General features: G+C 35.4%; 5 protein-coding genes across 6 annotated transcripts in view; 3 read left to right on the top strand and 2 right to left on the bottom strand.

Annotated features, from left to right (window-relative positions):
* LOC115450946 overlaps positions 1 to 5,982 on the bottom strand; it is a 33,366-nt gene extending 27,384 nt beyond the window's left edge. The window contains 1 exon segment of the mRNA XM_037436892.1: positions 5,469 to 5,982. Coding sequence (XP_037292789.1) covers positions 5,469 to 5,630 — 162 coding nt within the window. The 5' untranslated portion in view covers positions 5,631 to 5,982.
* A 653-nt stretch (positions 5,983 to 6,635) lies between these two features.
* LOC115450937 (CDP-diacylglycerol--inositol 3-phosphatidyltransferase) lies at positions 6,636 to 10,293 on the top strand. The gene is given in 5 exon segments (XM_030179109.2): positions 6,636 to 6,834; positions 6,909 to 7,043; positions 7,596 to 7,757; positions 7,760 to 7,912; positions 8,391 to 10,293. Coding segments are annotated over 5 exon segments (660 nt in total). The 5' UTR covers positions 6,636 to 6,785; the 3' UTR covers positions 8,552 to 10,293.
* A 34-nt stretch (positions 10,294 to 10,327) lies between these two features.
* On the bottom strand, positions 10,328 to 14,081 carry LOC115450936 (T-complex protein 1 subunit zeta). The gene is given in 7 exon segments (XM_030179108.2): positions 10,328 to 10,970; positions 10,972 to 11,307; positions 12,053 to 12,246; positions 12,462 to 12,609; positions 12,761 to 12,900; positions 13,144 to 13,343; positions 13,819 to 14,081. Coding segments are annotated over 7 exon segments (1,596 nt in total). The 5' UTR covers positions 13,956 to 14,081; the 3' UTR covers positions 10,328 to 10,529.
* Positions 14,082 to 14,694: 613 nt separating this feature from the next.
* On the top strand, positions 14,695 to 17,797 carry LOC115450941 (protein unc-45 homolog B). The gene has a single exon (XM_030179115.2). It carries the CDS (start codon positions 14,878 to 14,880, stop codon positions 17,716 to 17,718), a length of 2,841 nt encoding a protein of 946 aa, XP_030034975.2. The 5' UTR covers positions 14,695 to 14,877; the 3' UTR covers positions 17,719 to 17,797.
* A 418-nt stretch (positions 17,798 to 18,215) lies between these two features.
* On the top strand, positions 18,216 to 22,768 carry LOC115450942 (MOG interacting and ectopic P-granules protein 1). Of its 2 annotated transcripts, none has more exons than XM_030179117.2 (2): positions 18,216 to 18,384; positions 19,229 to 22,768. In XM_030179117.2, exons 1-2 carry the CDS (start codon positions 18,363 to 18,365, stop codon positions 21,826 to 21,828), a joined length of 2,622 nt encoding a protein of 873 aa, XP_030034977.1. In that variant the 5' UTR covers positions 18,216 to 18,362; the 3' UTR covers positions 21,829 to 22,768. The 2 variants fall into 2 exon arrangements, with proteins under 2 accessions (XP_030034977.1, XP_030034976.1); XM_030179116.2 differs by having other exon boundaries at positions 18,234 to 18,396.
* The last annotated feature ends 2,813 nt before the right edge of the window (positions 22,769 to 25,581 follow it).

Below are 25,581 nucleotides of genomic sequence, written 5' to 3'. Positions count from 1 at the left end.
GTAAAGTACAAGCTGCATTATTATTTGGATATAGAAAACGCAGGATTACGGATAGTTTCCGCCCTGTGGAATGGGGGCGTTTGGAGAATTCCACCACGGTATCCCCTGCCTGTCGTAAGAGGCGACTAATAGGGGCCACGAAGGGGGTCGTCGGCGGGCAGCAGGGAGCTGTCCGCCCTAGCGCATTTCTGTGCATCCTTTGCACATTTTTCGGTTGACCCCCGGGATGGACGGCAGTGTGTAGTTGGCCTCACGCTGCCGTAGACGCCGAGGGCGTCCTTCGGTGCGCGGGGGCTTCTGAGCCCCCCCCCATAGGAGACGGGCCGCAAGGCGGCACCGCGCAGGGGCGGCTGCGGTCGCAGGCTAGACACTTCAACGTCAGAGGAAGCCCGCAGCCGTCTCTAATGCGCCGAAGAGGGCCACCGCGGAGTTTTAGCTGATAGGCCGTGCATAGGTTAAGTTGTATATAAGGCTAGGGACTCGGCCCGGCGGTCGCCCGAAGGTCACCATCAAATCCGGGCGGCTCAACGCCGGGCCGTAAGGCACGGTTACCCCAGCATAACCGCTCAGTCGCCCCCCACGAAGGCTGGGCGGTAGTAATAAGGCACTTTCTCCGCGAAACCAAAAAAAAAAAAAAGGATTACGGATAGTTTCCTATCTTTGGTTGAGACGTTCTTCCGTTAAAAGTGATCATAACCATGGTTCTAATAATCAGCTTGCCATTGTAAAGATATCATCATCAACCAGGATGTTCACTACACTACACTACTAGACTCCCCAAAGACTTTCAGGCCGACATATTGGATGCCACCTGAATCCAGCGACGTGCTGCGATTTTTTATTACTATAATGAGATAGTAATAAAAGATCGCAGCAAGTCGCTGAATAATAACGAGATTTAAAACATGTTATAATTTTGAAAATTTAAATAATTTATTTGCTCACCTATTCGGCTACGCGTGGTTACAAATTTATGCGTAAGTGCAGGCCCTTTTTCCTCAACAGAGGGACATTTAAAGCGTAATAAAAATCCCGTGATATATTGAATTTATTTGTACGATTTACTTGAAGTGATGAGATGTGAAATGACGTTGAGACCTAGAATATCTTTGCTAGTATTGTAAACATTTTCAAACTACTGCAAGTATTACCCATTGGATCATTAATAAGTATTATTTGACGGTAATTAGTACCTACGATATAATGGATTGGAGGTTTCATAATGCCACTAAAATGCAATATATTCTTATTCGAGGCCCATTGTTAAGACCCTAAACTAATTGCTACACTTTTACAATCACCTATAAAAGTTACTGAGCACTTGGTGGCAGGTCTCTCATATTATGTGAGAGTCCGCCTGGGTAGGTACCACCGCAATGTCTATTTCTGCCACCAAACAGCAGTGTATAGTCACTGTTGTGTTCCGGTTTGAAGGACATTGTAGCCAGTGTAACTACTGGACATAATTAAGACTTAACATCTCATGTTTCAGGATGGCGAGCGCAGTTGAATACCAAACAATACTTAGTAATTCAAGGTGTTGGATGGTGTTTCTACTGTTTATGGGCGGTCGTATCGCATACCATCAGGCGAACGAAAAGCTCGTCTCATCATTTAAATCAATAAAAAAAAGAAGCATTAGCTTCATTTGTATTCCTTTTTTCTTAATCTAAATTAAAATGACCCCATGGAAGTTTATTTTAGTGAAAATAAAATGATAGTTGATAAGAACGCAATAATTTAAAAGCAATTTAAAATGTTCAATTTGTTTAGCTACTTTTGTGACTGTCTCGTACATTATAAAATTAGGAATGAAAGATCATTTCTAATTAAGTTACAAATTTATCGAAAAATTGGTCAGACTATCTGTTGTTATTTTAACATTCATAGAACATATCGGTCATACTTTTATTAATGCATGTAAGTCCATTTTTGCATGGTCCTACTCACGCCATAGCGACAGGCTCCCCTTGTCAATCTTATTAACATATTGGCTACAAAAGTGCTAGCCATTTGAGCTACATATTAATATTTCACACTTCAGATTAAGACTGAGAGGTGACATAAGGAAAAAATGTTATCTTGTATGCCCATCTACCAAGAGTAAGTGTGCTAAATGTTAATGAAATGTTTGCAAAACATTTGCGCCAGAAGTACAGAAACAGGTGAAAAATGGCTGAGTGACATGGTTCGGAAAGCACCTATGCTACCCTGGAATGGATGAATACATTCTAATATTGATGGTGGCCATGCAAAATGGCTGTTAATTGACTATTCTTTTATTTGATAACAAAACTTTTAAAAGTGTTCTAAGTTTTAACACCTCTAACCTTTTACTGAAACGATTCCATTTATCATTTTTATATATAAACTAGCTTCCGCCCGCAGCTTCGCCCGCGTGGATTTCGGGTTTCAAAAATGGAGAAGGTGCTCAATTTGTCGGGATGTTTTTTTAATTTATGGTGGTATGCAGGTGGTCCGATTGTCCGGTCAGGGTCTGATGATGGGATCCTGGTGAAATCGAAGGAACTTTTAACCATTAAGGTTGCACACGAAATGACGGAAGCTTAAAAATGGAGTAACTTCTCCCGTTTTCCCAACATTTTCCATCACTGCTATGCTCCTATTAATTGTAGCGTGATGAAAAGTATACTATAACCAGCTCAGGAGTATGAAAAATAATTGTACCAAGTTAAGTTAAAATCCGTCGAGTAGTTTTTGTTTCTTTAACGGTTATACAGACAGACAGACAAAAATTTTACTAATTGCATTTTTGGCATCAGTATCGATCCCTAATCACCCCCATTTATTTTGGAAATATATTTCATGTACAGAATTGACCTCTCTACAGATTTATTATAAGTATAGATATGCAAAAGTAGCTCAAAAATTGTCCATAACGAAAACATGCATTTTAAAGTAAAACAAAAGAAATAATATCGTGAAGCCAACCAAATAACTAATGATATATTAAATTTTGTGACTGTTCAATTTAGTCGGGTCCGCGATATCACTTTTGTTGAGTTTCAGAACGCCGACATTACATTATTATATTCTGTGCTCCAACGCACACTGCTTTGATGTTAGGAACACACCTACATTGCTTAGACAACAGTGAACTTTATACAATAGCAATAAAGCTCAAATTGACACTACGTATTAGTTAGAAAACGCTTTGTATGGGAAATAGAAAAATGCTGTTTTGAGGATTTTCCCGGCAATTATTCGAATTTTTCTCACCTTTTAAACCTTCCCTAGACCTCCACGAATAATTCAAGACCAAGATAAGATAAATCCGTTCAGCCGTTCTCGAGTTTTAGCAAGACTAACGAACAGCAATTCATTTTTATATATATAGATTATATATAAATTAATATGCAGACAATGTACCTAATAATAAAAAATACAAATAATATGAACCTTAATGATTAAACTTGTATAACTCCAATAAAAATAACACAGACTATCACCACTAGTATAATACCATCCTAATGTTAGTGATAATGATTAATACAACTTAATAAATTGTATTGATTAGTTATTATGGAATGTTTTTTCTTATCAAAACGTAACACAAAATGTTTGGATCAAGTTAACTTTTTCATCTACATTTAATATTATTTATATTAGACAATAATTTAATGTCATATTGATGGTGTATGTCATTACTTATGAATTTCCTTGAATATTTTCATATTGTTATTAACACAGTGGGGTTTTTATTTAACCAAAACAATCTAGACATCAAGACAAATCTTATGGGAAGGATGCATTCCTAAATTCAATGTGAACTATACTTAAATAATAAAAAATTTTGAAGGGAACGATAATACTATATCTATGTTAGTTTGAATTTAGTGTTTTGTACCAAAATAAAATTGCTGTATATTGTTGCTACAATGTAATTTATGTGAGTACTATCTGAGTTCACTCACTTATCTTAATTTCAAAATTTATGAATATAATGGCCTAGGTTATACTTTATAATGTGATGTATTCTTACAATCAGAAGTTAATGGCGATAAGCTAAGAGAAAGGAAGGTAAACTTGAGTTCAGATGGATTATGTAAACATATTACATTGTTAGCAAACTTAAGGGTCTGTTTCATGATGTTTGAGTAACACTAATCATTGAACATAATACAGAGCAACCAAAAATAAAGCCAAGCACCCAAATAAATGGTAAACAAAAGACTGCATTACTGCCATGCTAAGCTCAAAAGTGGTATCTCAAAAAAAAAGCAATCTTGATTTTTACATTGTCAGATAGCTTAAAACGACCCATCCAATGAACCTACCTAAACAACAGTATCTTGTTTAGAACTTGTTAAAAAAAGCATAAAAGAGTTTCTCTATCTCAATTTTACATACAAAACTATATTTACAAAACTTTGATAATCTCAAAATAAAGTTTCCCTGACATACAGCTTTTGCACAGAGCATGGCAGACTAAGCATTATCCATCTTATACATTGATGGATGGACAACATTTACCTGTACAGGGTGAAATAAGGTTTTATTGATATGTAACTTATTTTATAAAAATGGCAAACATAAAATACAATATGATGTAAAGTTTTTTTTTTATATTCTATCCTTCAAGAAGAAAACAAAGATTCAATTAGGCAAAGTGGCTTAACAGTGCCGAACATTAAAGCTTTCAACACCCCTTGGTCAACTACACAATGAACCAACTTTTTATAGTCTTCTAGGAAGCACACAGACAAAAACCAAAATAATACTTTTTAGCACTTAACTAAGAGAAAATATCACTTATCTACTTTTATTCTAATGTATATGGTTAAAAAATTAACCAAGGCTAAACTTTACTTCTATGTTAGAGAAGGTAGTAGTGTTTTGAAATATGGAAGAATATTTCTGACAAATCAATGGGTATAGTGATTCAATAATTAATTATATTGAATAACACTACTTCAATAGTTAAATAAATTAGTGACATTCAAATTTGACACTTCAAGAGGTCTTTCAGCCTAATTGACAAAAGAATTATGTTAGTAGATCACTTTTAATTGCATGTTATTAACAATTCATAAAAATGAATCAATCAGGTGAATTGTATCATCACAAACAACCGAAACTTTGAGAGGTATAATACAATAAAATTTATGTTAATGTTTTTAATATTTTCAGAATACATACCACGAGAATTAGTTGCGGTTTTTAAAAAAACAATAATAATATATCAATAATCAAAATGCATACTCATGCCTACGGGCACAATTCCCCTGTGGCATTATTATTAGACATAATTATTATTTTTGACATTATCTTTCGCCATTTTCACATCCCTATCTGTTAACAATCACAGAACGTGTCCCATGTTATACTAACCCTTACAATGTACCGAAATACTATTTGTATTGAATAGCTATTACAATATTGGCAATAATAGCAAAGGAAATCGACAAAAGTCACTTCATGATCGGAAAATAGCAAGTTAGTCTTACCTCCGCTTCGGCATTGTCGGTGTTATGTGTTGACTTGAGGTCAGAGTTCGATTGTTGGTCGTGTATTGAATTGTGTAGTAGTTTTGAATCTTCACTAGATACAGTTGTGGCACTTTTATCCGGGGCTTTTGGTTCCTTATCGTACTCCGGCGAAGAAGCCATCTTGAAGGAAGAACAGTCAGATGACACAAGTCTTATGACTTTTTCACACCGAAACCACTCTCTACCCCGGTAAAAAGTCTTTTCCACTAATTAACTACTAAATCGGATCATTTTGGGTGGTTTTTCTACAAGATAATTAAAGTTCTAACCATTTGAAAACCCGGATTCATCATTTTAGACAGTTTCCGACCAACATTTTTAACGACAACACACATGCCCTCTGGCGACGAAGATGCCAAATAGAACCACAGATAATAAATATCAAAATATTTTATGCTAGCTTCACACCTCTACCAATATTTTGAGCTAACACCTAGCATTCACTAACACGAACATTTTCAAGATTCATTGTATTCTAGCCTACGAATGGAAGTTGTAAGCAGTGACACTGTAATGTACAGGACTTCCGGCTTTAGTCGTAACATAACATACAAAGGGAATATAACCACTATGTACTTCATTCGCCGGACGTTTTGTCCCCTTGACATAGGGCTGCACTAATGCTGCCAGCTTTAAAATAAATTTTAATAAAAAACAAAACCACGGAATACTCAAAACGTGGTGCTGATTGCTACCACAGCTCTTGGTGCTCACAAAATGGAGGCAAAAGAATTAGTATAGTTCAAACTTATTTGTAGTGAAGCGGGCTTACGTTATTATATAATACGTTATTTTTTTTATTTCAGTGTCATTATTATTAAATTGTGGTGCGCGACGCCGCGCCGCGCCGCACCACACGTCATCTATATGGAAAAAATTATCTAATTACCCTCATTCACATTTTCTTAAAAAAATCTATTGAGCTGATTGGTAAAATACTCACATTGAAAGACCAAAGGCGTGACGCGCCTGTAATGTTCAATGTTACGTGACACTTGTATGTAGTTGACATTGTTATACGTTTTTAATGCAGTATTAAGATTAATTACTAGATGGAATTAACTTTTGGGTCTCTACTTTATACGTTTGAGAACATATATTTTTTTTAATTTGGTAGAATTTTTATTTAGATTCATATATGGTAGTTTTTTTTAGTTTCTGCTTACAACCCTTAAGGGTGTTGTGCGCGTTTGTCGTCAGTCATTTGTTATTTTTAAAAATCCATAACTCTAATTATTTGCTAAATATTGCACTAACATAAACTTATAATCAAAAATGACGGAATCTAAAGAAAACATTTTTCTATTTGTGCCCAATATAATTGGTACGTAATGCGTATTTCTTGGATATCTTTGCATATCAAAGAAATTTTCTTGCTCATTTTTATGATGTTTGCAGGTTTTGCGAGAGTGATTTTGGCGATTATCTCATTTTATTACATGCCCACCCACTGCGTGCTTGCTTGTACGTGTTATATTACATCAGCTTTATTGGATGCAATCGACGGTCATGCGGCAAGGTATTTCAATCAAAGTAAGTGCTTTTGTATGGTATCAAATAATTTAATTAATTATTTTGTCCTATCCATGCCAAGAAGCTCAACCATACACATACTCTAATTTTCAATAGATCTTTCTATAAACGTTTTTCGCATTACATTCATTCATAAATTCATAATAGTACATTATCTTATAATTGTTTTTAATCCTTTTATAAATTTGCAGTTGTTTATAAAAGGAAAAACAAATTATTATAAGGTCTCTGTTTAGGTTTTTCTGAAAATTTTATTGAATATTATATAATTATATACTGTAAACTCCATATAAATACTTATAAGTCTTTAAAATATTACATTTAAAAGTGTTTGTAAAATTAAATTATAAGTTATGTAGAAAAAACTTTGTTATTAACATTGTATATTCACCCACAACATCCATACGAAGAAAGGAAATCATAAGATCAATAGTATTTTTAAATACGAAGCATCATCGCAGATTGCTTAATGACCAAGACTTTCCCTTGCAATAATGTCTAAAAATTTTATGATATAGAAATATTAATCCTCCAACAAAATATCTATTCCAGGTACCAAGTTTGGTGCAATGTTGGATCAGCTTACTGACCGTGCTGGCACCAGCTGTCTCATGATGACGCTGGCAACCTTCTACCCTACCTATACATTCTGGTTCCAAATTTCCATGGCTATTGATATCACTTGCCATTGGTTGTATCTCCACACTTCCACCCTCCAGGAAAGACTTCACACAAATTTATTGACATGTCTGAGAATCCTATTATGCATTTGTATTATACAAACAAAACTGTGTTGTTCTTTATGTGTGCTGGAAATGAAGCATTCTATGCTGCTTTATATGTCATGTATTTCTACACAGGACCTGTTGGTAAGGACACAGTTATATTATATTTAACGAAAGTTATTTTATTGAAAATAAGATTGCATAACATGAATGTGAAATGCACATATCTTCCTATGACTTTTGTATTTCATTTGGTATGTTTTATAGGCAATTTTATAGTATTGAAATTGACTAAACTAACTGCAATTTCAACAGTCTAAATCACTAAAATGATTTTGTAAATTATTGTTGAAAAATTACTATATGTGTTTAACATGAACTTTTAGTTATTGAAACAAAACCATATAGAACACTTATATTTAACAGCTGCGGTTTGGATTAAAACCGAGTCAGTGTTTGTTTTATAGATTAGACACACTATTTTTATCATTACAGCAAAACAGTATTAATAGTGGAAATTAGAACACTTTTATTTTTGTTAAGATTAGATAACAAATTTAGATGTTTTTGTTCCACAAAAATGTTTTCGAAAGTTTTTATATTCATTTAATTTTTATTGCAGTGTTGGGAATGGGCCTATTCAAGCTGATTGCCCTTATTTCAATGCCTGTGGCGGTAGTCAAGGCTGGGATATCAGTTTTGCACGGCATTGTAGCATCCCTCAACCTGGCCACCATTGACGTCAACGAGCGAGCCGCCGCCGCCAGCAAACAAAAGAATTAGGTCAAACATTCTGCCATAGGGAGACACATACAATACCTGACCTTTTATGTTTACATATATGGAGTAAATGATAAAGGTTTAATTATTATATTAGCATACTGGTCGTGGGAAAATGTTTTTATATTTATTTTTAAAGTATAGAAAATCTATTTTGTCTAAAAGGGTCAAGTGTAATTTTTTTTGTGGGTAATGAAACTGAACAAACTCGTATAATAATTGAACTTTCCAGTTCTAGTGATCTTTGCTGGTCTCAATTGTTTCTAGTATTATATTCATGTATTTAGATGCATATACAGTTTGGCTCGAATACAGTGTAAAAGATCATTACTATTCATTAGCCTCATGTCTATTTTTTAGAACTTACATTTAATTTATTTTATACATCACATTTGTGTTGCATAGCAATACTATACATATTTTGGAACCTATCCACGTCGAAAAAGTATATTAAAAGCCAAAGAATTTTGTTTTCATTAGATGACTTTATTGTATTCATACAGTAGTTAATGCATTTACTTGGTCATTCCAAAGTAGTTGAACATTGTGGAATGCTTTGTATTAAATCGTATTAGGTATATTATTATGTATTTATGTAATTAAGTTTACAAGAGTCATGGTACTTGTTAATTTTAAAGTCTAATTTCGATTTTAATTTTTCGCATTTAAAGTTAAATTTTGTTATTTTTTTTATATCAAAGATAATTTGAAAAAACTACAGAGAAATTAAATACACATAATTGTATGTAAGATAACATACACACAATAGATCACATGTTTTTTCTTCTTTAAGTTTTGCATTTAAGACAATTATTGTCCTAAATTATTATCATAAAAAAATATTCAATGAAATCTTGGGCCTATTTTGTACAAAAGTGTAAATTCTTCCCTTTCATGGAAATTTGAACTGTAGATTTTGAAAAAAAAAACATAAACGAAATTTATATGTTCTGTCGCTATAAATCAAATTCTGTAAAGTAATACAAACTGAAATCATAAGGCGACAATTTAATAATATTCAGTTTTCATTGAAATCCTTGATTCTCTTTTCACCATGTTACGCGGTTTTATAGTTTTAGAATTAACTAGAATTTCATATAAATTTATTATGTATAAATAGTTTCATTTCCAATGTGTTTTACGTATCGAAAAATATATATATATATTTATCTGTAAAAATGTATATAATATTCTGGCTAATATATAAATATTGCTCACACAATCTATTATAAATTGTTATATTTATAAATAACAAACCAATAGCTGGGTGGACAAAAGCAGTGGAACCTCCATAATTCAAAATAAGAAAAATACTTAATCCTGTAAAGACTATATCAGTGAAAGTGTTATTTTTTCAATCAATTATATTTATATATCTACATAGTTAATATAAGGCATGTCACCCTTATGTACATGAAAAAGCACGATATCAAAATATCAATATAAACCATAATATAATAAATGCGGAAGCAACAGTCGGTTACGTTTTCATGGCTGAGCCACTGGTACAGAGATAGTTTTTAACCTGGAAAGTACATAGTGTGACATTGGCCCAGAGAAAAGTTTAATCATGCAGGTGGAACCGTGAACAAAAGTTTATATATTAATGTGTAGTCTTGTGATTTGTGAATCCTACTAAGCTTAATTTTAATTATGTATTGTATTCAATAGGGAATTTGTGTTACCATGTAATTTTACCATGCTGTAGTTACATAATTTGTTGTCCAATAAATATATATTAAATTTAAACAAATTTCATTTAGAAATGAAACAACATTATTTAGCATTTATTAATTTAATTAGAGTAATGTGTTAATACACTAATACAATGGTTTTGCGACAAATATCAATTAATTTATAGATGTATTAAATGCATCATTAAAAGAAAAAAAAAATATCACTGCAATGCAAGAGTGTAGTAAGTAAAGTGAACTAAAGCGATATTATTTAAAAATACTTCCTTGGCCCTCAACAACTTATATTATCCCTTGAGACTGCTCATACCCGCTCTCATAATTTCATCAACCAAAAGGAGGTTGCTAGCAATTACAGAACAGGAGTTGAGGATTTGTTTCTTAACAATGTAATTGTCGTAGATGCCCAAATCATTAGGTTTGATAGCTTCTCCGGTGCTCAAGTCAAGGCCTATAGGATCAGGGCTCAAGCCAGCTTCTTCTTGGAGTTTCACAATCGTATCCTGAGCATCATAGCCAGAGTTGACAGCTAGCGTTTTTGGGATGACCAGCAATGCCTCTGCATATGCCTGGATACCCAAACGAGACTTTCCTTTAACGGTGTCCTTGTATTTAAGGAGTTCTACATTCGCTTTGATCTCGAAAGCGGCTGCACCGGGAATTATGCATTTGTCCTCTATGGCGTTGTTGATTGCCCTGAGACCGTCGCGGACGGCATCTTTAATTTCGGGTAAGCGTGTGCTTGTTTGGACCTTTAATAAGAATGGTAACAGACTGTGGGTTTTTGCACTCCTCAACAAAGGTGTACTTGTCCTCTCCCAAGATGTGTTCGTAAACGAGTCCGGCGTAACCCAAAACGTCTTCAGTCAAGTCGTCTACAGAGTTCACAGCCATACCACCACAGGCTAATGCCAAACGTTCCATGTTACGTCTCTTGGCTCTGCGAAGTCCTATGATACCTTCCTTGGCAAATGCGTCCAAGGACATAGGGTCAATACCTTTCTGGTTAATGACAACGAATGTCTTGTCTGTACCATCGCACACTTTCTTTTTCAACGCAATAATCTGTTGTGACCAGAACATGTGTATTAGTAATAACAATAAAACGTTAATTGAATATACATACTATACAATGCAGTAAATATACAAATCGGCTTAAGCACCAAAAAATTGCAAAACTGACCGATCACTTTATTAATTTTTATTTGATATTTACGCCAAGAACTCACGAAGTGGTATTTGACATTTGGATCGGTTTGAATTGGTTGCGGGCACGCAATTTCTGTAGAATGCAAAATGTAAATAAACGCATTTCACGACGCGTTTTACGCATGAGGCGTGCGCGGTTGTACGCGGTACCCGCTGTACCGACGGGCAACTAGTAGAATCGTGCGAGCCGAGTAGTCAGTACGCTGCTCCCGTACCCACAGCCTAAGCGGTTAACGCCCACGCGCTCTGTAGTTATGCGACTGTAGTAGTCCGCTGGGGGTACAGAAATCCGACGCCATTTTGCTCCAGTAACTTATTATTACACATGGCATCGTTATCGTTAATAGGATGTGTCCATGGCGCCGCGTTCTGAAACTCAACTGACCTTTAACCGCCCGTCTTGCGATAGTCGCCCGCCAAGTTTGCGGATGATAATCGCAACCGCGGCCGTTATACATCGCAAAGATCTCCGGTCGTCCTGAGTTTGGAAATAAAATAGCTGTTTCTCGACCGTGGCGGACGCGACTAAAAACCGCTTCGTGAGTTTTTAGCGTTAACGATTTAATCTAGGATAAATTAAACTGTTTAATATTTTATTTACCTTTTGAACTCTTTGATCAATGAAGTCCCTCTCTGCAGCGACTAACTTTTCTCTTTCTTCAGCAGATTTATAGAAGAAGCCTGAGTTAACTTGTGTCTTCTCATACTCCAGCGAGACATTGCACGTCAGAATGTAAGCGTTTTCCACGCGTTTCGGCATGTCCGGGTGACGCGCTCCATGATCCATAACCAACCCTATAAAATATGGGCAAATGAAGTAAGACACAATAACTACTTATATTACATTCAGTGATTAAACATAGTAATTATTTAATAGAATACATTCTATGTTATGTATTTATAATGATATGAATCCATAGAATTACAGCAGTGATGGACAATTGAAATCCTTAGTGCTATATTATTATTTGAAAACTAAATATATTTTTTTTACTTTTTGAACTTGCTACCTTTAATAAGTGTAGTCTCTGTGGCCGTTTTGTGTTTCATTTCCATAATTTCCACCATGTGCAAGTCCACAGGCTTATCACCTGAGCGGATAGACAGTACTGCATCTACACAAGCATCGGTCAACAATTCCGCAATGTTTGAATGGACCTAAAAAATAAAGTATTTAAAATTATGCCTTTTACTCTATTGACACTCACACCTTTACCTTAGAATGGGTTGGCAGGGGCGTAACTAATGCCTTCATTTTCTACTTAAAATATTGATGTTTCTACTTGACATATGATTTTATGAGACTCACCTTTGTTTTAAGTGATGTACGAGCAACATCTAATAGGTTCTCTCTTTTGACCTCAATAGGTATCTTCATTGAGTCTAAAATTTCTAAAGCCTTGTTGCGAGCTGCATCAAATCCTTCAGTAATTATTCTTGGATGCAAACCTACAATTTAAGAAAATAATTTTTCAGCAACACATATGACACAATAAAGGCAATTTTTTATATTGTACTATTACATTATACTATACAATAGTACAGTCATAGAAGCCACAAACAACAGAAGCAAATACTTTAATTGTCTTCTATATACCATTTAAAGAAGAATATATTGTACAACCAAAATAATCACACTAAATTTAAAAAATGTAATAACATTTACCTAATTTTAAAACAACAAATATTTACCTTCACTAATGTAAATGTCAGCTTGTTTGAGCAGTTCCCCAATCAGGAGCACAGTGGAGGTGGTGCCATCACCGGTGGCATCGTCTTGTGCTGTGGAGGCACGAGCTATCAATGAGGCAGTGGGATGCTGAATCTGCATCTCGTGGAGCAGGACATTGCCATCCTTGGTGATTTTAATGTCACCCGCTCCAGACACTAACCTGAAAGAAAAAGAAATAAAATTAGGAGTTTATATAAATTACTTTAGGAAAGTAATATTACATGCCTAATCTCAAAATAGTAGGCAATTTTGGTGATACATTATAATAATAATTATCAGCCAAAAAATGTCCTCGGAAGCTAGTCTTGTAGTCACACCTGTTCACAAAACCGTAAACAATATACAAATTCTCTTAAGTAACAAGCATAATTATTCATATTCCTGATTTAATAAGAAATGGTATTTTAAAATAGAGCAAATTATGCCCAAAAGGGAGAAGTTAGTTTTCACCGCTAAAAGATCCGGTCTCTGACTAACGCGGATCGCATGAAATCATATGACTTTTCGGACGTCAAAAACCGGCGAATTTTAAATAAAATAGGGTATTAAATATTGCAAGTCGAATTATATCATTGGAAAATCATTGTTAAAAGTATAAACAAGCAAATCAAAAGACAAAATCTTGCAAAACTTACATTTTTAGGGTGCCCTTAGGCCCGAGGTTAGTTCTCATGACATCTTGTATACCTTTTGCAGCTGATATATTTACCGCTAAAGCTTGGGCGGCCCTTGCGAATTCGGCTTTGGGATTTAGTAAGCTAATTGCAGCCATTTTACAAATTAATTATTTAGTTGATTGAAAATAATGCACGAGGAAACCGAAAACTTTACAGAGAATGATCAACCCGCAACGCATAGATTATAAAGGGAAATAGAGATGCTTATAGAGAATATAACCACTACGTATAAAGTTGCTCTAACTGGTCAAGACCAATATTTTTATTATACTTTTATCGATAGCGCCCATTAGTAAGGTCAGAACGGGCTAAGCTGCAATGCAAGAATGTTCCTCGTAAATTATTTGTATTGATCAACCCTTTATATTCTGATGCTATTCGTTTTAAATGGACTCAGTTCCTTCTTGGTGGATGCGATTCACAACATAACTAAAAGTGTTTATATGAGGAGTAAAAATGTTCTCTTCTGTTTTTTCTCCTCCTCATCTTCCAGTTTTTATATTCTTATTTTAGGCATTTTTTTATATTTCACATTAATTAATCGATATCCGGTATCTTTTGGACAAAACGTCCATCATCCGAATCTAGCATTCCATGACAATCAAAGATAAAATTACTTTTGACGAAAATAAAAACGTTTTGTTCTACATATAGCATTACAAATTTGTTACAAGTAATATTTTTTATCGCTCCTATACATTAAATTAAACTGCTAATTTTATAAAGTGTTTTACAACTGGTATAATAGCAGCACATTCATATTTTTGTTAACTTATAAATTTAGTAATAGTTGAAAATGCTTATAAATACTGACTGTCAGACATATCGCAGTACATACCTACTATTTGTTATCTATTTCCACATATGGAGCACAAAAATAAAGTTCTATTTTAGTTTGTGTATTTGAGATGTAACCACGACATTTTACTAGAAACATCGGCACGTGAATCAAACATATTATAAAAGGAACACCGGCTATATAACAACTAGAAACAAGTTACTGAAGATAACGAAACCATGGTTGTTCACAACGACGAAGCAGAAAGTTTCAAAAATAAAGGCAATGAGCTTTTCAAAGCCGAACAGTTTGAAGAAGCAATAGGCTATTATACGAAGGCAATAAATCTAGCCGAAAAGGATAGTCGTGATCGAGCCACATACTTGAAAAATCGCGCTGCAGCTTACCTAAAAACTAACGAATTCGATAAAGTTATCAAGGATTCTGATGAAGCCTTACAAATTGTACCCGAAGATCCAAAGGCTCTGTTTCGACGATCGCAAGCGTTAGAAAACTTAAAGAGATTTGAAGAGGCTTATAGAGACGCTAAAACTATATTTACTGTGGACCCAACCAATAAAGCTGTCCAGCCAATATTATCACGGTTACACGCCATTGTACAGGAAAGAGCACGGCAAAATGCTCAAACCAGCAACAAAGTGGAACAGATGTTCAAACTCGCTTTCTCTCTAGAAGCAGACACTGAAAAACGAGAGAAGGCCATGGGCAACCTGCTTGTGTTGGCCAAGGAGAATTCTGGGGCTGAAATAATGCTTAAAAACGGTATAGTACAAAAGATCCAGCAACTGCTTAAAGTGGAGAAAAATGCTGAAATATATGTGAATGCTGTGAGAATTATCAGTCAATTGTGTAAGAGGAGTATTGAGAGAACGAAGGCAGTGCTCAAGGTAGCCGGTATTCCATGGGTGTTGGAAATCATTGACAGCAATAATGTAGAGAGAGTAAATGCGGCCCAATACTGCCTGCAAGTAATATTGAACACATTCTCAGGTATGGATACTAAGAAAGATTCCAAACCTGATCCTAAGTTGTGTGAAGAGAACAAAAGTGAAATTGACACCATTCTTACTTGTCTCACTTATTCAATTACTAACAGAGTAATCACAGGCCATGCCAGAGATGCCATCATGGAACTTATTATGAGAAATTGCCACTACAGTGCCATTAACTGGGCTGACAGATTTGTTGAAATCAAAGGCTTGTATCGGTTACTAGAGGTGTGCAGCGAGTTAGAAGAATATAAGTATGAGTCTGCCATGAACATAACCCTGTCTTCAAGCACCATTGCTGCAGCATGCCTAGCTAAGATTTATGAAAATATGTATTACGATGAGGCCAGGGAGAGGTTTAACAACCAAGTCGATGAATTTGTTAAAGATAAACTAATGTCACCCGATTTGGAATCAAAAGTACGCGTTACTGTAGCTATAACATCATTACTCAGAGGTCCCCTAGATGTTGGTAACTATGTCATTTCTAAAGAGGGCATAATGGAAATGATTTTAGTCATGGCCCAAACTGAGGACTTACTTCAACAAAAAGTTGCGTGTGAATGCCTTATAGCAGCTGCTTCAAAAAAAGATAAAGCCAGGGCTATTATAACTAAGGGTGTTGATATCTTGAAGAAATTATACACATGTAAAGATGATGCTGTCAGGGTCAGGGCCTTAGTTGGCCTCTGCAAGGTTGGTAGTTTCGGAGGTGATGATGCCTCGATTCGACCGTTTGCTGAAGGATCTACAAAAAAATTAGCTGAAGCATGCAGGAAGTTTTTAGTGAATCCAACTAAAGACAATGATGTTCGCAAATGGGCAGCTGAGGGGCTGTCATATCTTACTCTGGACGCGGATGTAAAAGAAAAATTGGTGGAGGATAAGGCTGCAATTCAGGCTCTCATTGAGCTGGCCAAAACAGGCGACCAATCTTGTTTATATGGTGTAGTTACAACTTTGGTCAACTTATGTAATGCTTATGAAAAGCAAGAAGTCATGCCGGAAATGTTGGAACTGGCAAAGTTTGCCAAACATCACATCCCAGAACAACATGAGTTAGATGACATAGATTTTGTTAATAAGAGAATTACAGTATTAACAAAAGCAGGTGTCACCTCTGGTTTAGTTGCTCTTGCTAAGACAGAGAGTTATAACTCAAGAGAATTGATTGCCAGAGTGTTTAATGCCATATGTAGTTTGCAGGACCTAAGAGGTGTTGTTGTGCAGCAGGGTGGTACAAAGGTATTAATACCAATGGCTTTGGAAGGTACAAACAATGGTAAAAAACAAGCAACCCAAGCTTTAGCCAGGATTGGAATAACGATAAATCCTGAAGTAGCTTTTCCTGGTCAGAGAAATTTGGAGGTAGTGAGACCTCTAGTAGCATTGTTACACCCAGATTGTACAGCTTTAGAAAACTTTGAAGCACTTATGGCTCTTTGCAACTTGGCTGGAATGAATGAATCAACAAGAAACAGGATACTCAAAGAAGGTGGTTTATCAAAGATTGAACATTACATGTATGAAGATCATTTAATGCTGATGAGAGCTGCCACTCAGTGTATTTGTAATTTAGTACAATCTGAAGATGTAATTAAGTCCTATGAGGGTAATAATGAGAAAACTAAATATTTATATCTCTTGTGTCAAGAGGAAGATGTGGACACTGTGATGGCTGCAGCAGGAGCTTTATGTGTTTTAACATCAGTTAGTAAGCCGTGTTGTAGAAAATTATTAGACCTTAATAACTGGATAGAGTCCTTGAGGTGTTTACTAGCCAATCCTAATGATGAGATACAGTACAGAGGTGTCTACATGCTATACAACATTATAAATGGTGACAAAGACATTGCTGCAAAAATATTTGAAACTGATGTTATGGAAATTTTGATGGCATTATCTAAACTTGAAGAAACACCAAAGAAAAGGATTGTAGATTTTGCACAGAAATGTTTGGATGCTGCTGAGGAGATGGGAGTTATCAGAAAGCCTGGTGAACCACCAATGATTGATCCTTTTGCTGATATTGAAAATCGTTGTGATGAAGAAGATGAAGAGGAAACATAGATTTAATTGAATTATAAATAGTTATATGAATTAATTTGCTTTTTTGTTTTAGTCAATGTAATAAATATAACTAAATTTAGTATTATTTTAGTCTGTAAGTACCTATTACACAATGTATTTATTTATATTTTTTAAATGATTGGATTTTAATAAAAATATTCGAAGTTTTATGCTATATATTTTTTTCATAACACTCAATTTCGAAGATTTAGCTATCCAAGTTCTATATTTTTGATGCCCTGGATTTTTTTAAATTTGCCGCGCTTTGTATTCCAATCTTTCCAATGGAATACCGCGTCCTTCCCCCTCCGAGAATCCTCCCTTTCCCTCCATTTTTATGTAAAGGTCTTTTATAGAGTCGATTTCTAAAAAAAATGTTTTATTTGTGTCAACACTCTAATTGATAGCTTGCAATACTAAATAACTCAATTTTAATAATTTGATAAATACATTTACTAAAATATATAAACAAAAATCACGTAAACTGATACACAAGGATTCAAAATATAATTATAACGGTGGTAAATTTTAAATCAGAACGTGACACACTAAAAACCTTTCAAAATGACAGCTTGATTTGGTTTGGTTTCCGCTACTGTGCTGTTGTGCTATTTTTCAGTTTTGGATAGGAATATCGCAAGAAAATGTCGATTTCTACGGCTACAGGTACGAATCTAGGTATATTGCACAAATCTTACTATATTTTAGACATAAATATCTTGCGTTTTCCATCAAACCTGATGTAGTTGTGTTTTCGGAGAAATGCCATGGAATCCCATATGGCGGTCCACACTCCACATGATATAATGACGCTATTTGATAAATCAAACATTTTTTCATAATGATCTTGTCATAAATAGGTGTATTATAGTAAAAAATGGCTGATTTACCCTGTTGTTTTCTGATGGTAGGGTTACTGTAATTATCTGGACTTTACTGCAACTCTGGCGTTTTCGTAATTGCCGGACGCTTGAGAATAGTCAGTCGGCTAACCATTGCTTAATATACATGTATAAAAGTCATAATAAACTGGTATTTTGATTGATAAACATGTATTTAGAGTAACACACTAATACTTTCTTTCGTTGTAGTAACGCGTCTTAGACATAAAAAAAAATTGCGTCGTCAGGTGTACTTGGTCTCGCGCAATTTTCTCGTTTCACACTGTTTATGTATTGCAGTGCAAACTCATATTTCATTTTAATTATCATTTAGATTAAAATGAATACAACAACCATTTAGTAAGTTAATTCACATAACATTATATGTTAAATTATGTAATAATAACAACAAATAAACCATTACTTTCAAAGTGATTAAGTTAAAGACATGTACCATGTAATAAGTATAAAAAACTATATATTTTTCCACTCTTTGATCTCACTGTAGGCACCTCTAAACTAAATTTTATAGTCAAAAAGTTATAAGAAAATATATAAGTTTTTCAATATAAAATTCTATGTTGTAATGTTTAATCAATTCTCAGAAAAGTCCATTTGTTGGTTCCCAGATGAACGCACAGAAGGTGATGATGACACATCGCAGGGCAGTCACCCAAAGGAGGACAGCAGCGAGTCTGAGAATGAAAATGAGCCACAGAATCAAAATGGTGGCTCACCAAGCCCAGAAGTCCATGAAATCACAAGTGACGATGAAGATGAGTGTATAGTGACTAATGAAGATGACTCTTCAAATTCAAGTACAGACAGTAATGATAGTTCTGAAGCTTCTCAGCAAAGCAATAAAATGATGGATGTACAAAAAGAAGATAAGCAACTGGAGAATGGTGGTGATGAGTCTGACGTCGAAGAGGTAGCGATGGAAGACCCACTGAACCAAAGTGCAGTTAAAAGCAAACCTATTGTCATTAGTGATACAAAAAGCTTAGCAAACCTAGCTGCAAAACAAACTAAATCAAACAGTGATCAAAATAAGGAGCCAACAGTTGTTATAATAGACACTAATTCTATTCTATCTGGCAAAGGATCTTTGCCTGTGCAAAATAAACCTCCCGTAACAAGTACCAGCTCCATAGATGCACATAATTTATGTCAAAGTATTGCAGCTCGTGGAACAACAATTACCCCTATAAGTAGTAAAAATACCTCTACTCAAAATAATATCCCAACACCTCAGCCTAACATATTGCCTTCACTTACTGATGATATGTTTGTTGTAGAAGCTCCTTCATTCATTGTTCCTTATGTATATGAAAAACCGTCTCTGAAGCCATTTAGGGAGTTTGTGGATAAATTAGGTAAGGAATTAGAAGAACTTAAAATCAAAGAAGATCAGGAAAAACTCGAAAGGGATAAAGAGAGAAAGGAAAGAGAGCAAAAGGAGCGGTTAGAGAGAGGTGAACCATTGGAAGATCCAGAAGATGTCCAGAAGGAATCAAAGTCTGAAATAAAAAAAATAGAAAAGAGGCAGAGGCGAAAGAAAAATGAAGATGATGATGATTCTTGGGATGGAGAATCTACATCTGAATCTGAAGATGATGCACTATCAGATGATGAGGCTGTGATTATTAAATCAAGGGATGATACCATAAATGATATGAAAGATCCTATTAGTTTGATTGCGAAAAGTCTTACTGGTGGAAAACCGGACAGTTATTTTGACTGTTCTCTGGGGCAGTTCTTCATAAATATTGGGATAAATTTAGTACAAGAATATGTACAAAGTGACTTATTAAAACAACAAAACCGGAAATTACATAAAGAAAAGAAGTCTGGTCGCAGCACTAAAGCAACCGAATCAGCCATTGCATCACTTACACAAAATCTAGAGTTCAGTAAGAAAACAAATTCCCCCTATGCACTTGTACAGAAGAAATGTGAATTTTGTAGTTTTAAGACAGAGTCTATGTTAGTCATGGCTCATCATTTAGAAGCCCCTCATATGAGGAATAATATTTATAAATGTAATACATGTGAGTTTGAAATTCGTAGCCCACATGACATATTGTTCCACATGGAAGCTGAACACAACATCAGAGGAAGACTTGAGAGAGCTCCTGCCTACCAGCAATGTGCTAATTGTCACTTTGAGGACAACAGCAAGACTAAACTGGCGCGGCACCTTATCGCATGCGCTAAAAAGTTTAAACCAGAATTTAATTTAGGCCCTCCTCTTGAATGGGAACCACCAGCAAAAATACCAAAGTTAACACGAGCACGTAACAACATTGTGGGTCCATACCAATCTAACTTCAACCGGCCACAGATGAATATGAACAACCTGGGAAGACCTCAGTTAAATATATCCAATGTGCTTCCTAATATGCCTGTGCTGGGCAGACCTCGCGGCCGTCCTCCCATCAGTGGACCGCCTAGAGCAGCGCCCGTCGCAGGTGTGCCGATTATACGCAGTGGAGTTATGATAATGCACAATGCACCTACTGGAACCACAATAGCCAACTACCCGCTCATACAAAATAGTCAAAGTGCTCCAACAACACCTAAAATATCTATTACACCTCTTCCTCGGGCACCACAACCATCTTCTTCACAATCTTCCCAGAATTCCAAAGCTACATTTGTAATTTGTGAAATCTGTGATGGTTATATTAAGGATTTGGAGCAGCTAAGAAATCACATGCAATGGATTCATAAGGTGAAGATTCATCCTAAGATGATTTACAATAGGCCTCCATTAAACTGTCAGAAATGCCAATTTAGATTTTTCACTGATCAAGGTCTAGAACGGCACTTGTTAGGATCTCATGGATTGGTGACAAGCTCTATGCAGGAAGCGGCCAATAAAGGCAAAGATGCTGGTCGGTGTCCCGTGTGTGGCAGGGTGTACCAGTGGAAGCTGCTAAACCACGTGTCGCGAGACCACAACATGACGCTGAAGCCTGCGCACCTCTCGTACAAGTGCACCGTGTGCACGGCCACCTTCGGCATGTACAAGCAGTTCGAGAACCATGTGTACTCTGCGCACAGCGTGGTCGCCAAGCGCGTCATGGACAAGAGCAAATCAAGCGCCCCACCCGCAAAGCCCGCCGACTCAGATCCATTGCTGAAACCTCTCAAGATTAGTGATGAGATAACAATAATACCGCAGCCCGCCAAATCTACAGTGACTATTACTGCTAAAGGTAAATAACATTAACGTACGAGGAATGTGCGGACTGTATTGGCGTCATAGAAACGTCGCCCGAGCCTGCTTTGCCAGTGATGCACATCCGTGATGTTGATGCAGTATTGTGTAAATAAACTTAAGCTACACCGATCTTATTTAATATGTTAACATTGGAGAGCCCAAGATATAGTAACAATTTTAGTAAATGAGCAGTGTGAATGTTATTTTTAATATAAACCAACTCGGAGTGTACCTAGCCTAAGTTGTAAATTTAGTGTATAAAATATTGGGTAGATAATCAACAAATTATGTACTCTGTGACACTAGCTTCTTTCCACTGTGTATACATGTGATTTGAGCGCTGTGTGGTTTGTTTGAATGTCACAAATTAAAATCATTAAAGATCTGTATTGAGTCACTCACTGTATTATAACTTAGTGGGTGAAGATTTCTTAACTAAAATTAAATTTTTCCTCGACATACTTTAATATTTTATTTATTTGCCAGCCTTTTTGTCAAATTATATAAGTATGTATTCTATTGTAACAAACTGCTTATATGTTATTCTAATTGAACACCTGATGTGTAGCAATCACACAATACAGTATAATTGGATAATTTTCCATTACAAATGTATATCAAATATTAATTAGGTTTAATTAGGTAAGTACCTACATAAGCTTTAGAATAAGACAATGTAGACATAGCAATTATCTATTGCAATAAATACTACCGTTTTAATATAATTTTTAATAACTACCGTATTTTTCCACGTGGTCTCGAGGGTCACCTCAGTCGCAGACAGCAGTTCAGCAATGGCTACATCACCAAGCTTATTTATTTCTGATCTCAGGTCAACAGTAGAATGTTGATTTGGTAAAAGTTTACTAAATTGTTAACGTACTTATAGAACTGAAAGATGTATTTTTTTTATTTAATAAAAAAGACCATTGTAATTGTAAAATTTATTTTATTTATATACATTAAATACCCCTTGCAACATACAATTTTATATTGTGAATCTCACACAGGTGTATTATATAACTCTACTAAAAATGCAGATATGTCAGATGTAAGGATGTAACTATTCTGTGGCAATATGTAATACAAGATACCTCATGCGATGTCTGGAGGTATGTACTGATACGCATATTATACAAATGTTGATGTGTTCATCATCAGAAAATTATATTTTTTTTATAAATTCTTCACAAAGCTTGTAATATATTTATAGGGAAATGTTACATATAATTAATTAATAGACATGCTGAGGTCTTGAGTTTGATGCTCCTGTCCCGTAATTTGTCACTGCCTTCGTCTTCACTAAATTAGCCTGGAAAGTTGGAATGTGACTGATAAATGGCAAAAGGCGCCCATCGATTAGATAGAGGGGCCAATTTTGTAAAAAGAGCGTGTTATACCTCTCTATCCTTGAAAAAGGCAAAAGCGTGATATTAATTTTGGCGTTTTGGATTAGTTTTGGCTATGTTTTAAGTGCTTAAAAATGTACTTATACCAGCAATCTAGCCAATCACCGAGTAAGTGATCTCTTCCGCCAATAAACACAAACAATAGGGTAAGTATTGTGACTAAATATTTTAATTTTTTACTTTTCCATATTTCCATATTTAATTTAAAAGAAAGATTGATTAAATTGAAGTTTTAAGCATGTAAAGAAATAGAAAATTTGAAATATAAGTATGTGTGCGAAAGAGAAAGCGCTGTATTCCTATTCCGACCCCACTCTTGCGCTTTGCTGTATTCAAATATGAATTAGATACATACTGCTTCATTTCAATGTTATTGTCGTTATGAGAAATGCCGGTCCGTCGTCCATCTGGCGTTTCCTTTGCCGTATCGGCCTGTTTCCGTTCCTTCTTACAACTTAAAACAAAAATAAGACTCACGTGCGCTTTTAGACTTTGGTACAAGCGACTGGTTTTGGTAGACCAAAGACCGCCCTATCCGCTGCTCCCTCAATTAGGCTAAGCCACTATTTAGGATTCTCTTGTGAGATGCCTATCTCTCAGAAAGGAGCTATCGCATTCCATGACTCCCGGCTGTAGACTATAGATGCTAATATGACTTGTATCAAAAGGTCTACTCCAAAATAGAGAGGAGAACGCTGCAACGTGTATTGGGCCCTGTTTTATAGTCAGATGTCACAATAATGATACAAGGCCGGCTCTTTATTGATGATCCGACACTACTCTTACACATCGAAATTCGTTTTTTTTAAGTTTATCGCGTTTAGACGGGCAGACAGATGCAGCGATGGACTGTTATTTTAAAAGGAACAATTATTTCATACACGTCATAAATTTAACCGTTTACGTAGCGCATGTAACGGATGCTCTCAAAAGGAATAATTTATCCCCTTTTTTGCAATTCATTTCATTGATGTTCTGCTCCTATTGGTCATAGCGTGATGATATATAGCCTATAGCTTTACTCGATAAATGGGCTATCCAACACTACATTTTTTTTTAATTGGTACCAGTAGTTTCTGAGATAAGCGCATTCAAACAAACAAACGAACTTTTCAGCTTTATAATATTACTAGCGTTTGCCCACGGCTCCGCTCGCGTTATAAAGTTTTTCAGGCTAAAGTTTACCGTTATAAAAGTAGTAGTTTCCCGGGAGCCTATGTTCTTCCCAGGGTCCCAAACTGTCTCCATACCAAATTTCCTCTTAATACGTTGGGTAGTTTTTGAGTTTAACACGTTCAGGCAGACAGATGCAACGGGGGACTTTGTTTTATAATATATTTTTTAGAACTTTTTAAGAGGAACAATCCCGTCATACATCATTGCATAACTTTAACTAATAAATTGTCCCCGTTATTGCAACATGTTTCATTACTGCTTCGCTCCTATTGGTCATAGCGTGTTGATATATAGCCTATATCACTCCACAAATAAAGGGCTATCCAACACAAAACAAATTTTTCAGTTCAAACTGGTAGTTCCTGAGATTATCCATTACTGCTCCGCTCCTATTAGTCATAGCGTGATGATATATAACTTAGAGCACTCCACAAACAAAGGGCTATTAAACACAAAAATAATTTTTCAGTTCGAATCGGTAGTTCCTGAGATTAGCCATTACTGCTCCGCTCCTATTGGGTATAGCGTGATGATATATAGCCTATAGCACTCCACGAACAAAGGGCTATCCAACGCAAAAATAATTTTTCAGTTTGGACCGGTAGTTCCTGAGATTAGCGCGTTCAAACAAACAAACTCTTCAGCTTTATATAATAGTATAGATATAGATAATAGTTTAGATAAATTAACACGAGTAATAAAATTTGCTTTGTCATTTGTGTTTCATGTTTATATAAATATTAAATAGTTTTGGACATAGAGGAAGCCTCAAAAGATATGTAGTGTAGGTTGCCAATGCGCTGGTTCCCACTATGTAGCACTTCATAAGCCAATGGAGAGACACCATCATTAAAATAATTCAGAGATACGGTCCCTAATAATGACGAACCGACTGGAGAGAGAAAATATATTCGTAGATTAATGAAAGTGTTCCGTTTGTGCATGTGAGTTTAAATCGAAAATCTTTAATGGACAGCGATAATTTCACTTATTTACTATAAATTTAAGTGTATCTTAAAAAACGTCCTAACGTTCACAATCGCATCTGCGGATGTCGACCCAAAAATGTAAAAATCCGAATGTCTACGATCTAAAATCCCGCTTTCGTTACATCCCGGATTCGGATATCTTCCTCGACTCTTACTAATCGAAAGGCAACAGCAGATTGATG

Source organism: Manduca sexta, chromosome 9 (genome assembly GCF_014839805.1).
Source record: "Manduca sexta isolate Smith_Timp_Sample1 chromosome 9, JHU_Msex_v1.0, whole genome shotgun sequence".
NCBI lineage: Eukaryota > Metazoa > Arthropoda > Insecta > Lepidoptera > Sphingidae > Manduca > Manduca sexta.
Note: the sequence above shows the minus strand (reverse complement) of the source record. Positions and strands in the feature narration are given on the sequence as shown.

What these genes read in the sequence shown, in the direction of transcription:
- LOC115450941 (XM_030179115.2), top strand. Translation starts at nt 14,878, where the DNA reads ATGGTTGTTCACAACGACGAAGCAGAAAGTTTCAAAAATAAAGGCAAT.
- LOC115450942 (XM_030179116.2), top strand. Translation starts at nt 18,363, where the DNA reads ATGTCGATTTCTACGGCTACAGGTACGAATCTAG. An exon ending in GGCTACAGGTACGAATCTAG is followed by an intron (nt 18,397 to 19,228) that starts GTATATTGCACA and finishes GTTGGTTCCCAG; the next exon opens with ATGAACGCACAGAAGGTGAT.